The sequence below is a fragment of the Molothrus aeneus genome, assembly GCF_037042795.1.
Source record: "Molothrus aeneus isolate 106 chromosome Z unlocalized genomic scaffold, BPBGC_Maene_1.0 scaffold_33, whole genome shotgun sequence".
Lineage (NCBI taxonomy): Eukaryota > Metazoa > Chordata > Aves > Passeriformes > Icteridae > Molothrus > Molothrus aeneus.
In genome coordinates this window covers 4,656-19,710 of record NW_027098761.1, presented here as the reverse complement: position 1 = coordinate 19,710, position 15,055 = coordinate 4,656, and the positions used below count along the sequence as shown (strand labels likewise).

The 15,055-nt window shown below is 53.5% G+C and overlaps 1 protein-coding gene across 1 annotated transcript; it reads right to left on the bottom strand.

The window, feature by feature from the left end:
• Positions 1-13,820: 13,820 nt before the first annotated feature.
• LOC136569511 (zinc finger protein 3-like) lies at positions 13,821-14,647 on the bottom strand (the record flags this gene model as incomplete). The annotated part of the gene is made up of 2 exons (XM_066569905.1): positions 13,821-13,904; positions 13,975-14,647. Coding segments are annotated over 2 exons (757 nt in total), but the record flags the coding sequence as incomplete, so codon positions are not given.
• Between the last annotated feature and the right edge of the window lie 408 nt (positions 14,648-15,055).

Sequence of the window (15,055 nt, the reverse complement as noted above, 5' to 3'; positions counted from 1 at the left end):
AATTCCCAACGCGACGGCCAATCCCGAGAGGGAATAACCGTGACGTCTGCCCCTGTGTCCAGCAAGCCGCGTAGAGCGACTTGCTCTCCCCCCTTTTTTAGTTTACAAATAGGTTTGGGCTTTTCATGCCCAAGAGTTTGAGCCCAGGCTACTGTAGGTATGTCTGTAGCCTGGGTTGCTGACCGAAGTTCCGGAGGTGGTAAAGCGGAAACAGCATATGGTGGTGACACGATAAAGAATTGGGCTATTATTTGCCCCTTCGGTAGGAAGAGCGGGGGGTGGACACAGTGCAGCATGAGTGAGATTTGTTCCGAGCCAGCGGGAAGCAGGCTCGGGACAATACTCACTTCTGGTGGGGTCGCCTTTGTGTCGCCTAAGACGAGGAGACTGTGGCTTTGACGTTCCCAGTTTGTTAGGCCCTCCGGGAGGACAGCAACGTGGTGAAAACCGGCGGAACGGAGATGTAATGGTTCCGCAAGCTGCAACCTACGGGAGGAAACACAGGATGAAAGAGCATAGTTATTGATGGGTGTTTGTGTCAGTCCGGTATGAAAGTCAAGTCTAGTTGGAGGCATCGTTCCACTGTTCTCCCTCTTCTCCCGCCAGGACGGATGGTGTGAGCAGGCCTCCGCATTTGTGTCCTGGCGCAGGGGGCCGCTGCGCTGTTTGATTAGTTTTTTTGAACAGTTTGCCCGTGGGTCCCCTGCACGGACTTTTTGAACTCATAAAACTGCTGTTTGAGGGGACATGCGGGCATCCAGTGCCCCAGCTTCCCACACAGATGGCACGGTGTGGTTGGAGGCTTGGGCACCAGGGTCGACGTTGGTGGCAGCGGCTGCGCGGTGGTGGGACAGACGTCGGTGGTAAAAGGGGGCTCCTCGACGGCGGCAGCGGCAGGACGGAAGGGTGTCTTCATGCGGGCGGCTGCGGCAGGTGGTGGTCCGGTACCTGATGGAACTAATACCTTTTTTCCACACACCAAAAGCATGTCCCGCAGGGTGGGAGCTGGCTCCAGAGGGAGGCTGTTGATCGCATCTTTGCAGGCTGAGTTGGCATTGAGGAATGCCATCTCTTTTAACAGCTCGGCCTGCAAGTGCTCTCCCTCAACTTGATAGTTGATAGACTTTCGGAGCCGCTCTACAAACTCGAGGAATGGTTCCTCGGCACCCTGCAGGACCTTGGCATATGGGACCTGGGGTGCGGCCGCTCGCAACCCCAAGAAAGCTTTCTCAGCCGCCCGGGCAGTTTGCTGCAGGACCTCCACAGGTATGGCTCTGGCTTGAGTTGCTCCGTCACTCCAGTTCCCCATCCCAAGCATATGGTCAATGGAAATGACCTCTCCGTCTACACTCATCCGGGAGTTCGGGGAATCCCATAGGGACGGGAGCACCTTCAAGGCTTCCTTTCTCCACGCTGCCTCCCAGAGCACTTGCTCGGTGGAATTGAGGAGGCAGCGGAAGACTCGGCGGAGGTCGGCAGGTGTAATGACCGACTCCGCCAGGACGGCCTGAAGGAGTCCCCGAAAATATTCGGAGTCCCTCCCGAACTCTTTCTGTGCTTTGCACAGCTCTTTCATGGATGAGTGAGAGAAGGGGACCCATTGAGCCAGGGTTGTCCCATCTCCCGCGGGATGAAAAACGACCGGGGCTGCTGATGGGATTACAGACAGCTCCGGTCTCCGGCTCGGGACCCCCTCCCCGCTAGCCCCCAGGGCGTGGGAACCGGAAGGGAGGGCGTGGGAACCGGAAGCGGGAGAGGGAGGGTCCCGGCGTGGGAACTGGAGGGAGGGTTCTGCAGCAAAGTGCCTCCCCTTGTGGGAGGGGCCCATCGACGTTGTTGCGAAGGCGGGGGGTGGTGGGAGAGGAGGGGAAGGGGGAGGAGTTGCAGGGGGTGAAGGCGGGGGAGGAAGGGGAGGAGAAGGGGGCGGGGGAAGGGGAGGGGGCGTGGGAGTATCCCGCGAGAGGGGAAGGGAAGGGATTTGGGGGGGGGCTCGGGAAGGAGTGAGGGAACTCTGGGAAGGAGAAGGGGGTTTTTTAGGATTGAACACGCGGTCCCCTCCATTTTGGGATGATTTGACGCCATCTTGGCGAGAGGACCGCGGAGAACTGAAACGAACTTTGGGTTTAACAACTGGGGTCGAGGGGGTGCGGAAAGAGGGAGCAGGAACAGTCTCCTCCGGAGGTTGGCCAGACCTTCGGAGGCTCGGGGACCGGGTCGCCCGCGAGGAACTTAGGGACGGGTGTTTCCCTGGCGCGGGGCTGTCGCGGACTGCTCCCCGCAGGGACTCGGTTCGGGAGGGCGGGCGCGAGGAACGAAGGGCAGGTACATGGGGACGGGGAGAACTGGGGTATAACTGGGGGTCCGCTGGCTGAGTCCGGGAAGAGGGTTTAACAGTGAGGGCAGAAATTAAGAGGGATATTAAACAGAAATAACTCTGAAAAGATTTGCCGCCAGCTTGGATCTCCTTCTGAAGGCGGGATTGAACCCGCTTCAGGAATCTGGGATCCAAGACTGACTCAGCAGTCAATTCAGGGTAGGTAAGGGTCAGCCAGCGGACTAAACCTTTAACTTCCCTCTTATTAAACTTATAATTCCCACCCCCCAGGGTACCCACAACTTGGTAAAAGACCCCTTTCTGAGTGGCCGACAGTTTAGCACCCATATCTGCAGATGGAATACGCAGGGGTCAGCCACTCGCTCTACCGCTAGCAACAGGAAAATCAAAGGAATCTAAAATAAAACTAAACGGGGTCCCCACTGACCCTGACCTCCCCCTCCCACTGGCCGAGGAGAGGACCGGGATGCCCACGCCAGGCTTTCCGTGAGGTCAGGTGGTGGGCTGTACAACACAGCCAAGAGACTCACCCGTCAGGGGGACGAACCAAGGCTGCTGCTAGCGGGAGCTGCCTGCGCCGAAGGCGGCCTCTTCAGGGTGCGTTGGGAGGGTGTCGCCTTCTTCTCTCCGGAGCACCGCACCTCCCGAAACGAGGGCGTGCTGCACGGAGAGCGGTGAGTCGCCCAAAGGATTAGAGTAATCCAACCCGCGCGTCGCGGGACTCCTGTTCTGAGATGCAGTCCTCCGAACGATGTTCCGGATCCGTAGACTGCTTCAGACGCAGGGGTCTTCGCGCCACGCGTTGGGCGCCAAACTGCTGCGGTGCTGGGGTGGAGAGTTTGCCCGGCTCACGTCCAGCCCCGATCAGCAACGGTGGGGCGCTTGAGGAGCCCGAAGCTCCTATCGCGCCTATGGGTCCGCAAGCGAGAGCGGAGGAGGGCGGCAACGCAGGGAGGCGCAGGCGAAGAAAGAGGGACTCAGCCTTCGGGAAGGGTAGGCAGGTTTATTGGAGGAAGGTCGGTCGGGGAGAAAAGGCAGGGCGAAGGGAGAAGGACTGAGCATCGAACTGAGGGTGTGCAGCAGCTTATAAGGGAAGGGGGAGGGCTTAGGAGGGGCAACGCTACAACCAATGAAGATATGGAAAAACTGATACATAGCTTGACGAACACAAGAAACCGACAAATCAGCAAAAAACTGGGGAGGGGTCCCTGCCCCTGCCCAATCACTCGACACCCTGGGGAGAAGGTTCTAGAAGGAAAGGCAGGGCTGCTGAGTGATGGACAAAGGGGCAGGGGTGGGGACAACAGGACACACTTGATGGATAGGGGAGGGGAAACTTGACAGACAAATAACGGTACGAACTTGGGGATTTCCAGGGAAAAGGGGGAAACTGTTCAGGATGAGCCAAACTAAGTTAAAACGACGTAACATCACGCACTACCACAAACACCTTACCTAAACTATCAAAGAACCCATCAAAGAACCCATCTACAATAAAACTCCTGAAAGTAGAAAAGCATTTTTTAAATTGTTTATTAATATTCCAAAACATCTACAGTACATCAATAACATCATTGTGTAAAAAAACACAACAATAAAAGTATTTAAGAAATTTACCCTAAACCAAGACACCAGAAGGAAGGGGCAGCAGCCACTGCTCTGGCAGCACAGAGGGAGCTAGGGCTTGGGCAGCATCTCTGTCCTACCCCCACCACGGGCCTTTGTCCTGCCCTCGTGTCCCTGGCCATGGGGCAGGCCTGTGTGGGCAAACGTGTCTGCCCAGAGGCTGGGGGGCAGCAGGGCCTGACGCTGCTTCTGCTCTCTCCACAGCACTGAAGGAGCTGTGTGTGGGCACACTGCAGGGGTAAGCTGCTGCTGCTGCTGCTGCTGCTGCTGCTGCTGCTGCTGCTGCTGCTGCTGCTGCTGCTGCTGCTGCTGCTGCTGCTGCTGCAGGGGGATGGATGCTCCCACAGCAGCCACACAGGCAGCACAGCTCCTCAGCCAGGAAGAAGAGTCCAGCAGGGCAGAGGCTCCCAGCTCAGCCACGCTCAGGCTATTGGAGCTGGGTGGTTGCTGGCTGTTGGCCCTTTGTGCTGTGGGGCTGCTCTGTGAGTGCAGCTGACTCCTGCAGGCTGATCCCATGCAAGGGCCTGCCACGGCCCTGTCCAGCGATGGAGGCACCTTTGCTTCCCAAAGTCACCTGATGAGAGGACACGCTCATCAGGTGACTTTGGGAAGCAAAGGTGACCTCTTCTTCCGGCCAAGCTGTGCTCACTTGTTCCCCCAAGTCTGGCCATGGAGCTGTGGCACCCTGAGGGAGGGCATCCCCCGGGCAGGCAAGGGCACCCAGTGGACCGTGGGCACTGGAGGTGGTTGTGCAGAGACGGAGTCTGCGCTGCTGCCACAGCTTGGAGAGGGCAGGGCCAGGGCTGGGGCAGCTTCTCCCAGTTACATGCCAGCTCTCAGGAGCCCCACAGGCACACGCCAGCTGCTGCTCCTTGCCCAGGATGCCACATGGCTCCACAGGGCGCTGAAGGCAGGGCAGCGCAGGCCAGGCTGCGGCAGCGCTGCCCTGGTGTTCTCCACTGACGGCCTTTGGTTCTCTTTCCCTCAGCAGCAGCAGCAGCAGCAGGGAGTGGTGGCAGGGTCAGGAGGAGGAGGAGGTGGCTGCCCTGGCCCTTTGCTCCCGGGTCCCAGGCCAGGAGGGCTCTGGCTGCAGCAGGGCGCTCTTCGCGCATCCCCTGGCAGCCTCTGCACGGAGCACGGCTCGCTGCCCCATCCTGCTTGTGTCACTTTCCTTCAGCAATACCCTAGAGCTCCTCTTCACAAGGAAAAAACTCCAGCAATGTAAAAAGAGATCATTCAAGTCCAGTTCTACCTTTGTATTATAGTTCAGTATATGTATATGTATGTTTTGTCTGTAATTTCATATTTTTATTAAAATGTGCATTCATATCTTCACATTTTTGTGCTTCTAGTTATTTGTATACCAAAGCACTTATTTTTTTCATTATTTATTGCAGTTGTTAATTTTTATGTAGTCTTATTTTATGTAGCATATGTTTTAAAAAGAACACCTTTTGGGTAGTTTTCCTCATTCTTAAAAAAGTATCCACAAGCCATTTTAGTCTCTGTCTCTCAAAGTTGTTTCATACCTGTCTATTTTAAACCAGGACTACAGTACTTTAATAGGATTGAGAGAGGTCCATGAAATGCACACCAGTGATTCCTCTTGTCATGGCCCTGTCATGAGCCAGTTTTTGGGGGATTTTTGGGTTTTGGTTTTTTTTTTGGGGTTTTCCCTCTCTCATCAGTTTAACTGCAGTCACACATTGAGTTGCAAACTTAAGCCAGATGAGCAGAATAAAAACAATGTGATGGGCCTTTGGAAGCACCCTTGCTGATCTTTCTGCTTTTTCCGTTGAGCAAGGCTCTGATCCAGGCAAAGAGACTGCACTTAGTGCTACAGAACCATTTGGCTGGAACTCTGCTGATTTCTAGGAACAGCTGGAGGCCTGTGTCTCCCCAGGATGTTTTGGCTGTCCTAGGCTTTGTTGGGTTTTGGCTGCAAATACCATTGCCTTTGCTTTCTGATCTAGAAGTACCATGGCTGGGCAAAAACTGCCCATGGGCCATATTTCAAAGGCAGTTTGGTCTGGAGTTTGTGAATGAAGGAGAGCCTTATGCACTTCCAAACCACATTTAAAAATTCATGAAAAAGAACTTCCCATCCTTAACAAGCAACTGACAATTCAGAAGGGAATGTAGAGCTTATTCGCAGAGTGAAAAGGAAGGGAATCTTCCAATGCAGTTGTGGTTTACAGAGTTTTTACTCTGACTCCCACTCACAGCTGGCACTGGAAAAAGTCATGTCCCTGGAGGTGTCAGTGTCTTCTGTCTGCCATGAATTGTTTTGCTGCAATCAGAGGCATCATGGTGGAGAGAAGCTCAGTTGATGTTAGGAACAGGAGCTGCCCCAAAGAGAAAAAAAGAAATGAACTTTTATTTCCCAAACCCATCTCCGCACAGGCTCAAGCAGGATTCTCTGGTTCCCAGAAATACACAGAAATATGGCTGAGAAGGCCATCTGGACATACGTGTTCATGCCCAAGATCTTGCTGATGCCATTTGGGTTTTGCCTTTTTTTCTATGTTTTCTATATTCTTTGCATATATGTTTGTAGCTCTATATCCTACTGTATTAGTGACCAGTTTTCCTAATATTTTTCCAAGTCCTTTCCCTAAGCAGAAAGACAAATTCCAGAGCTCCAAGCGCTGGGGGGTCCAAGGCCCTGGTGCCATTTTGGTTCTTCCTGGGACAGAACCCTCTGGGGAGGTGGTGGAGTCATCATCCCTGGATGTGTTTAAAAGAAGAGTGGATGTGGCACTCGGTGCCGTGCTTTAGTTGAGGTGTTAGGGCCCGGGTTGGACTCGATGATCTTGAAGGTCTCTTCCAACCTAGGGATTCTGTGATTCTGTGCCTGAGGGAGATTTCCTGCAGCCCTGGAAAGGGCTCCGGTGACCCTTGGCCAAGGACGGGGATCAGGGCTCATGGAAAAGAAGCAAAGGGCTCAAGGCCGAGAGGGCAGAGCTGCCCCAGCGCGGCCCAGAGCGAGCCTCATGTCCTCCTCCTCAACCTGCGCCCTCTGCGCTGCCTTTGTGGCACCGGCGGCTCCTCTCGCTGCGGGGCTCCAGGGCGCGCTGGGGGCCGGGCCCCTCGTCTTCGGCAAGCGCCGGAGCCTCGGAGGCGAGCGGCTGCTGCTGTGGCCGGCGGGGGAGAGCTGCGGCTGCGGCCCTGGGCACGGCCAGCTGCCGCTATGGCCGGCTCCTGCCGCGGCTCCTGCCTCTGCTCCGGCCTCTGCTCCTGCCCTGTGCGCACAGACACGGCCGAGGGCTGCCCGGCAGCTCCCTGCCGTTCCGCGGCGGGCCCGGCCGGGCTGCTGCTCTCTGCGGCCTCTGCCCGCCGCTGCCGGCCCCGCCGCGCTCCCGCCCGCCTCTGCCGCAGCCGGGCCCACACGGGAGGCAGCACATTGCGGCCGGCTCGGAAAAGCCCTGCCCGCAAAGCGCCCGCCACGGCCTCGGCCTCAGGGCACGGGCTGCCGGCGTCCTCGCAGCTGCGAGCCGGCCCGGGCCGCCTGCCGGCCTCGGGCAAAGGAGCAGCTCTCCGCAAGCTTTTTATAAACGACCCAGACTCCAAGTGGGAAAGAGTTATAGATGTTTTATTGAGAACAATAAAAAAATCAGCAAAGCAAAAGGGACAGCGCTGGGTGGGTGCATGGCAAAATGCCAGGGGCTCGTGCTCAAAATGGCCTTTTATACCCTTGATATTGCCTCAGCTTTATGCATTGTGAGAAACGATGTCTCACTTCTTAAAATTTTAAAAGGTTTCTTGAACCACAACAAGGGACTGAATAAAGAAAAAGGGACAGCACTGGCTGTCCAGTGGGCCTGTTCACAAGGCCTGCACCTGCAACAATCCTTGTATATGCTTATTGCCACACCGAGCCCCTGGTAAGCTGACCCTCCCCACACTCGTGCATGTGGCACTCTTCTGACCCAGCTCCTCCTTCCTCTTCCTGATTTCATGGTAGACTGAATGTTTGTAAAATAATTGAATTTAATTTTTTTTTTAAAGAGTAAAAAACTGTAGGAAAGCCTCCTATGGATGTATAAGTTTTCTTATCAAAGAAAAAGTCACTTTAACCTTCCCAGCTCTGTCTTGAGAGGCTTTAGAAGTCTTATCACCTGGCTAAATTTTTCAGAGTTTATAATAAAGGAACTAAAGAATCCTAACAGAACAGAAAAAGAAGTCCCATGAGGAATGATTGACTTCACCTTCCTCAACTCCTTTTCGGTGGCAATGCTGTCACCTCAGCAGCAGTGGCATTGCGGCAGTGAGTCCGAGAGGTGGCAGCTCTCTGGCAGAGCTGCTGCTGCCTACTCCAGGCCCAGGCAGGCACCTGAGCTGCCTCGCTGCACGGCCAGAGCCATCTCGATGCTGCAGTGCAGGCCAGAGGCGCCGCTCAGCCGGAAGCTGCAGGACTTGCCGCAGGGCAGCGCCGTGAGCTGGCAGTGGCGCGACTGCGGCAGGAGCAGCCAGGCCAACAGCACCAACGTTTGCACCCAGCAGGTGACTTTCTTGGCATCCAAGTAGGAGCCCGTGCAGAGGGTGTCCATCAGGTACCACTCCTGATCCGTGGGCAGCTGGCCACCAGAGGCGTGCAGGAAGCACGTGTGCCCCAGCAGCTGCTCCCCGGAGCACAGGCACTCCAGCGCCACACGGATGCGCCTGGCTGGCGGCCACTTCGTACTCTCCAGGCTGAAGGAGTGGCCGGGGGGTGGCCGCAGGATGACCAGCGGGCGGTAGGTGCTGCTGTTCTCCTGGACACTGCAGGCTGCAGGGCTGGTGTCCGTCCCAGCAGCTGGGTGAAGCTCCGGCATGAAGCTCCTCCGGGAGAGCACTCGGCAGACACCGAGGAGCTCGTCCACCAGCTCCTGCAGCACCTTCGTGCTGGGCAGGCCCTGCTGCAGAATCACAGAACAGTTGGGCTTGGGAGTGACCTTTATGGACCATCCAGTGTGAGCCCACAGCAGTGAGCAGGGACATTCCCAATGAGATCAGGTTGCTGACAGCCCACTCCAGCCTTATCCTGGATGTGCCCATTGGTGATGGGCTGGGCACAGCCAATGTGCTACCACCCTAATCTGCACCCTTGACCTTCTCATGCTCACTGACCTTCTCCTTGCTGCTGGATCCCTCCTGCCTCCTCCTGCTGGCAGACCCCATGCTTCCATCTCCTGATCAGCCAGAAGGCCAAAGAGAGCAGAAGAGCCTCGGTGAGCAAAGGCAGCAACGGCAGCTGCCATAGAGAAAGGAACAGTCTTTCCATGATGGACTTGTCCTCCTCAATCCTCTGAAGGAGCCGGGTCATTTCCGGTGCAGATATTCTTCGCGCTCCAGCATCCGTTTAACATCATGCTTTTGAATTTGTACATTCAACTTCAGCCCACCGTGGGTGGCTAACAGGACCAGGATGAAGGCCAGTGTTGGAGACATGGCCTGGTGGAAGAAAGGGAGCTCAGCTTGTCTGGCTGGGAGGGAGCAGGGGGCTGGTAGCACCTGGAATGTCCCCAGAGCCTCTCTGGGCACCAGCCATGCTGAGAGCCCCAAGCCCCTCTTCCCCCAGCCCTGGGGACAGTGCCCTGCCCTGAGGGTCCCAGCTCTCCCTCTGGCTTTAAACCCCCAGGTCACCTTTCCGAGCCCCCATCCAGCCCAGCTGTCCCCCTGTGTGTGCACTCACTGGCTGCCAGAATCCAACTGCCCGGTGCTGCCCCTGGACACAGGTGCCAGCGTGACCTGTCCTCTGTGATGTCACAGCCAGCAGAACCATATCACTCAGCTGCCAAGCTGGCCATGCCCCTGCTCACAGCTCCCACTGTGACCCGTGCCCTGGTGTGTCACAGCCCCCAGAGCCGCACCTGCCAGGCCACAAGCCCCAGCCCTGGTCCCCACTGCCGGCCTCGGGGGCTCCTGGGCATCCTCACCCTGAGTGCAAAGGCAGCCACAGGAGCCCCCCCAGGGCGCTCTGGATCCAGGCTGCAGACACCCTAAAGCCAGCACTGAAAGGGACATGGATGGGGACTGCAGCTGGATCTTCCAGTGCTCACCACCCCTACCTGCCCTCTAAGTGAACCCAAACCTCACCTGCAGCACCTTGAGCACATTTACTCTTCTCGCCCATTCTGGAACGTGGTGTTCCCACATCATACACCAGCCCTTTGCAGGCAGTGACCAGATCCTGGCTGCTCTGCTACCCTGGCCTTACTTTCTGTTTCCCAGCAATGAACTTAACAGATACACTCATGAGAATCCCAGCAGAATGTTTCCTTCTCAAGAGTTCTTAGGCAAAAAAACCTTCACCAATCCGTATTTTGTGCACAGAGAAGGAGGTGCTGACAAGCATAAGGCACATGCATTGCTCTGACATAAGGGCTCCTGAGCCATAGGATTCCATACATTGCTGTTCCCAGCTGCTTTGCTCATATTTTATAGCCAGTTCTGGATGAGGGCTGCTGCTGACAGGGTAGGAGGGATGTCTCAGGCTCAGCCACAGCAGCTCAGTATCAGCAGTGGGAGCAAAAAGCAAACAAAACAAAACTGGACAAGGGGGCGTCTCCTGCACGGTGCCAAGTCAAGGCTCTGCTGCCAAAGCACCCATGAGCACATTGCACTGACTCAGCATCAGCTACAGGTGTTCCTCCTGTTCCAAGGGAACTGGTGCTGGTGCTGTTCACAGCATTTTTCCCCAGCTCTGGGTAGTTTGTTCAGCTGTCCAGCAGAGCTGGACACATGATGGACCTCAGGCACTCCTCAAGAGAGCAGAGATCATGAGGGAGTTCATGAGGGATGTGTTGGACGTGCCATTGCCCTGAGGGTGCTCGTGCTGTGTGTGCCGTTGCTACCATCTCTCCTAAAGCCAGACACCCCTAAATAAACAAGTGCCCAACATGGCACAGTGTCTGCAAAGTGTCGGGAGTCTTTGCTGTCATTGCTGTCCTTTGCTGTCCTGGTTGCTCCTATGAGGCTTGTCCTGCCCCACCTTGCTGCTCTGGCTGCCTGGGGTCACACCTGACTGAGAAACCAGGGCTGGACCCATGGTGGTACTAACCCCTTTAGTCTGCTTCTCGTATTTTTTCTTGGCATTTCCCCAATTTTCTATTTCTTTTTCTTTCATCTTTCATGAAAAAAAAGTTGTATTATCGCTTTGGATTCCCAACATGTAACCTCGTTTGTGTTTTAATCTCACTTTCAGGTATATTTAGAACTAAATTTCTTTGCAATTGTGGATCAAGGCTCCTTACGTTAAGCCTGTCAGAACGTCCTGCTTAGCTACTTCCCACATTAAAGTCATTGCTCCATAAATTCTAGAAAATTCAATATAAAGATGATTCTTGCCTAAGAGGCACACATCTGTGGATATGGAGTTTACAACACACCTTCATGTTTATGTCTACTATGTTGTAGTGCTTCCACATCCTGCCCCAAAATCTGTAATTCCTTAACTTGGGTTTGAATTTTGGATTGCCTTCCATCTGTGTTTGTGCATCTGCAGGAGGGGATGTGGTAGAAGTGTCAGAGTAACAGCAAGATGTTGCAAAGAAAAGAGGCTTTATTAGAAATGTGTTCAACAAAAACCCAAACTAACACACTGTAATAGCTAATGGTCTTACAGTCTCAAGTCAAACCTACTTTTATTAGAGTAAAATACTGTGACCTAAGAGCTGTGCAATAGCAGTATCTCAGAGTTACAGTACTTGTTTAAAAACCAAAGAAATAGCACTGAAATGTTTAGTTTCAAAAGTATACTTTACCTAAATTGGAAACATGACAGTTTTTGTTTTCCCCTGAAGCATGATGCTAAATGTAGCATTTAAAAAAAATATGTTGGAAACCCAGGACTTAAACATCTTTTGATCATATGGGGATAATTAATAAAGAAATTCTTCTTTTGAACTTCTTTGGAGAAGATCCATCTGTAATGCTTAATCATGAACCTATGGAATTTGCCAGTTTATTTTATAGCAATTTCGCACCTTTATTCACATTCCCAACTTTGTGGTTTAGTTCTGAAAATTAGCTTATTTTAACTGAGCCATGCAGCAACTTGCTTTGACTCTGATGGAACTTTTTTTGTATACAATTTTGTTTGAAGAAATGAAACACTGGGGTAGTTGTTGAGCTGTTCTTATGTCCCACAGTAAATAAATAAAAATCCATCTGTTTTATGAGAGCAGGTTGTATAAAAAGGCAGATGAGGCAAATTACAAGGTGGTTCAAATTCAAATATTCTTGAAGCCATAAGCCTGAAGTCTGTCTCCTCTTGCATGGGAAGAAATTAAAGAGAAAGCAAAGCAACTACTGCTGAGAAAGTTTTCCTTACTTCTGGCTGCACAAAGCAGCTCAGCTGCCTGGTGCACCCAGCCCATGCACCAGCTGCTGGAGCATGAATTTGTTTCACTCCTCAAATGAAGCTGAAATCACTTTGGGAAAGCAGTGAACCCACACACATTTATGGTGTCAAACATGTTTTATATTTGTGTCTGTTGGTGGAATTTGCAGCACATCCTTGGGTAAGGCTGATTCTGTTTCTGGTTTGACAAAGTTATTTCTAGGGGAAGTTGTTTTTTCCTTCTTAAATTATTTTCAGCTGCCATTTTTACTTCGCTTTTGTTGTTGTTTGGTGAATTATGAAAAGGAAAGGATAGCAATCAGCCTAGGCATAAAGAGTGGCAAAGCCTCATTCAGCTGCAGTAATACCAAAATTTCAAGGGAGTCCACAGTACCACAGCATGGATGAGCAGAAATGCCTCCTGGTGACTGATCAGGGCTCCAGCTGCGTAAACAGTGGCCCTGTGTGAAAGCACAAAAGGCAAAGATCCCGGGCTGGGATAAGAACAAGTTACTGGGAACCACAACAATATTGAGAACAGAAGGAATAAGACAAAGAAACTATTTAAAGGGAAAACTGTGACAACACCGACCCGGCTCTTCGGACCATGTATTTTCTCTCACCTGGAAAGGACACCCTTCTCCTTGGTGTGGTGTCCTGTCTCGGTTCGTCCCAGTTCCTCCCCATTCATTTGTTGGTGGTTCGGTCCGGAAATCCCCTATTCCAGTTCGTAACCCCTCCCCTGTTTCCATGGTTTTTTAGATGTATCTAAGCTTTCTCCACCCCAAGCTCCCTGTCTGTCACCTGGCTACCCATCCCTTCTTTCTAGAATCTTCCCTCTTGGGCACCGGGTGATTGGGCAGGGACTGGGGACTCCTCCTTCAAAGCTGTTCCATTGGATAAATTTACTTGTCAGCTAAGACTGTACCCACCTCTGTTGCATTTTCATTGGTTGTTGTAAGTGTCCACCCCTACCCACCCCCCCTGTCCTTATAAGCCTGTGTCATCCACGTTTTCCTTGGCTCCGAAGCTTCCCCCTCCCTTCCCCAGTTCTCCTATTCCTGGAGAATAAACCAGTTGAGTTTCTATCACCTTCGGAGTCCTCCCTTCTTCCTTCCTGCGCATCGTGATTGTGTCCATGGAGCGGCCAAGAACCCACTTAGGCGCGGACTAGACTTCGGGTCTAGCAAGCGCCCTCCACTGCGGGCTGGGCTGGTGAGCTTGCCAGGCACTCTCTTTCCATCAACTAGCCAGCGCAACCGCACTTGGGAGAGAGAGAGAGTTCCATTCTCTGTCTCTGGCAATGGCCTGAGGTGGGATCAAAGATAATGACGGGGACATGGCCGAACTCTCATGTTCATTGGTCCCACCTCACATCATTGCCAGGTGCAGGCAAAGGGACAGGTGTCTTCCCAATGTGGATCTTGGGGAATGTGGGTCACCAGGTCTTTGCCCAGCATGGATCCTGTGATGAGGAATGAAGTTGGAGCAGAGGACAAAGCTCTTTGTGCAGTGGGGGCACTCACAGGGCTTCCCTTACTGATGGATTTGTTGCTGTTGGGTCAAGGATGGCTGCCAGGAGAAGCTCTTCCCACACTCCAGACATTTGTAGGGCTTCTCCTAGTGTGGATGTGCCAGTGGGTGATGAGGTTGGAGTTGAAGTAGAAGCCCTTCCTGCAGTCAGGGCAGCAGAAGTGCTCTCCTCCATGTGAATCCACTGGTGCAGGAGGAGACTGGAGCTTGTCTGAAACCTCTTCCCACACTCAGGACACTCACAGGGCCCCTCCTCAGTGTGGATCCGCTGGTGGCAGATCAGGCAGGAGCTCGTGCTGAAGCTCTTCCCACATTCCTGACACTCCAAGGGCCATTCACCACTGTGGATGTGCCGATGCCTAATGAGGACAGAGCTGTTATTGAAGCTTTTCCCACATTCCAAGCACGTGTAGGGCTGCTCCCCACTGTGGACCATCTGGTGACAGATCAGACTGGAGCTCTGGATGAAGCTCTTCCTACATTCCCCACACTCATAGGGCCGTTCCCCAATGTGATGCTGGGTCAGGATGGAGCTCCAGCTGAAGCTCTTCTCACATTCTAAGCACTTGTAGAGCTTCTCTCCATCAGGAAGCTGCTCATACACCACCAGCTCCAAACTCCAGCTGGATCTCTGGCTGCCATCCTGGCACAGGGTGGGTCTTTGCTCCTTGGAGCACCCTGGGCTGGGTTTGGAGCCCCTCCTTCTGCGAGATCTCTGGGGTTCTTCCTCCCCATTGGATTCCTGCACTGTGGAGCTGCTCAAAACAGCCTCTTCCACGAGGTTCTGCCATGGGGATTTGTCCTCCTGGTCTCCATCCTCAGCTCCTTGTCTGGGGGAGGAAGGACAAGGAGACGATGGGATTTGCCTCCATGCCAGAGGAAGGGGAAGGAGATCGCCCCAGCCCATCCCTGGAAGGACGATGTTGGCAATGGGGCTGTCCTGCAGCCAGGGGCGATGCTGGGCTGGGAGATGGAGGGGGAAAGGGGCAGTGACCTCCTCCTCACTTGCCTGGGTGTTCTGGGGCGTCTTCCTTTTCCTTTCTGCCTGTTTGTTCATCCAGGCAAGGTTTGGGAAAGGGAAGTCCTGTTTTGGGGGGAAGCAAGATGAGAGTACATTGGGTTGGGAGTTCATTCTGCCCAAATCTCTCTGTAGAAGTTACCAGGTACCCTGTGTCCATAAAAACCTCTGAAACCCCAAGATTCAGGAAAAGCACCCACCCAGAAGTTCCCCCACTCTG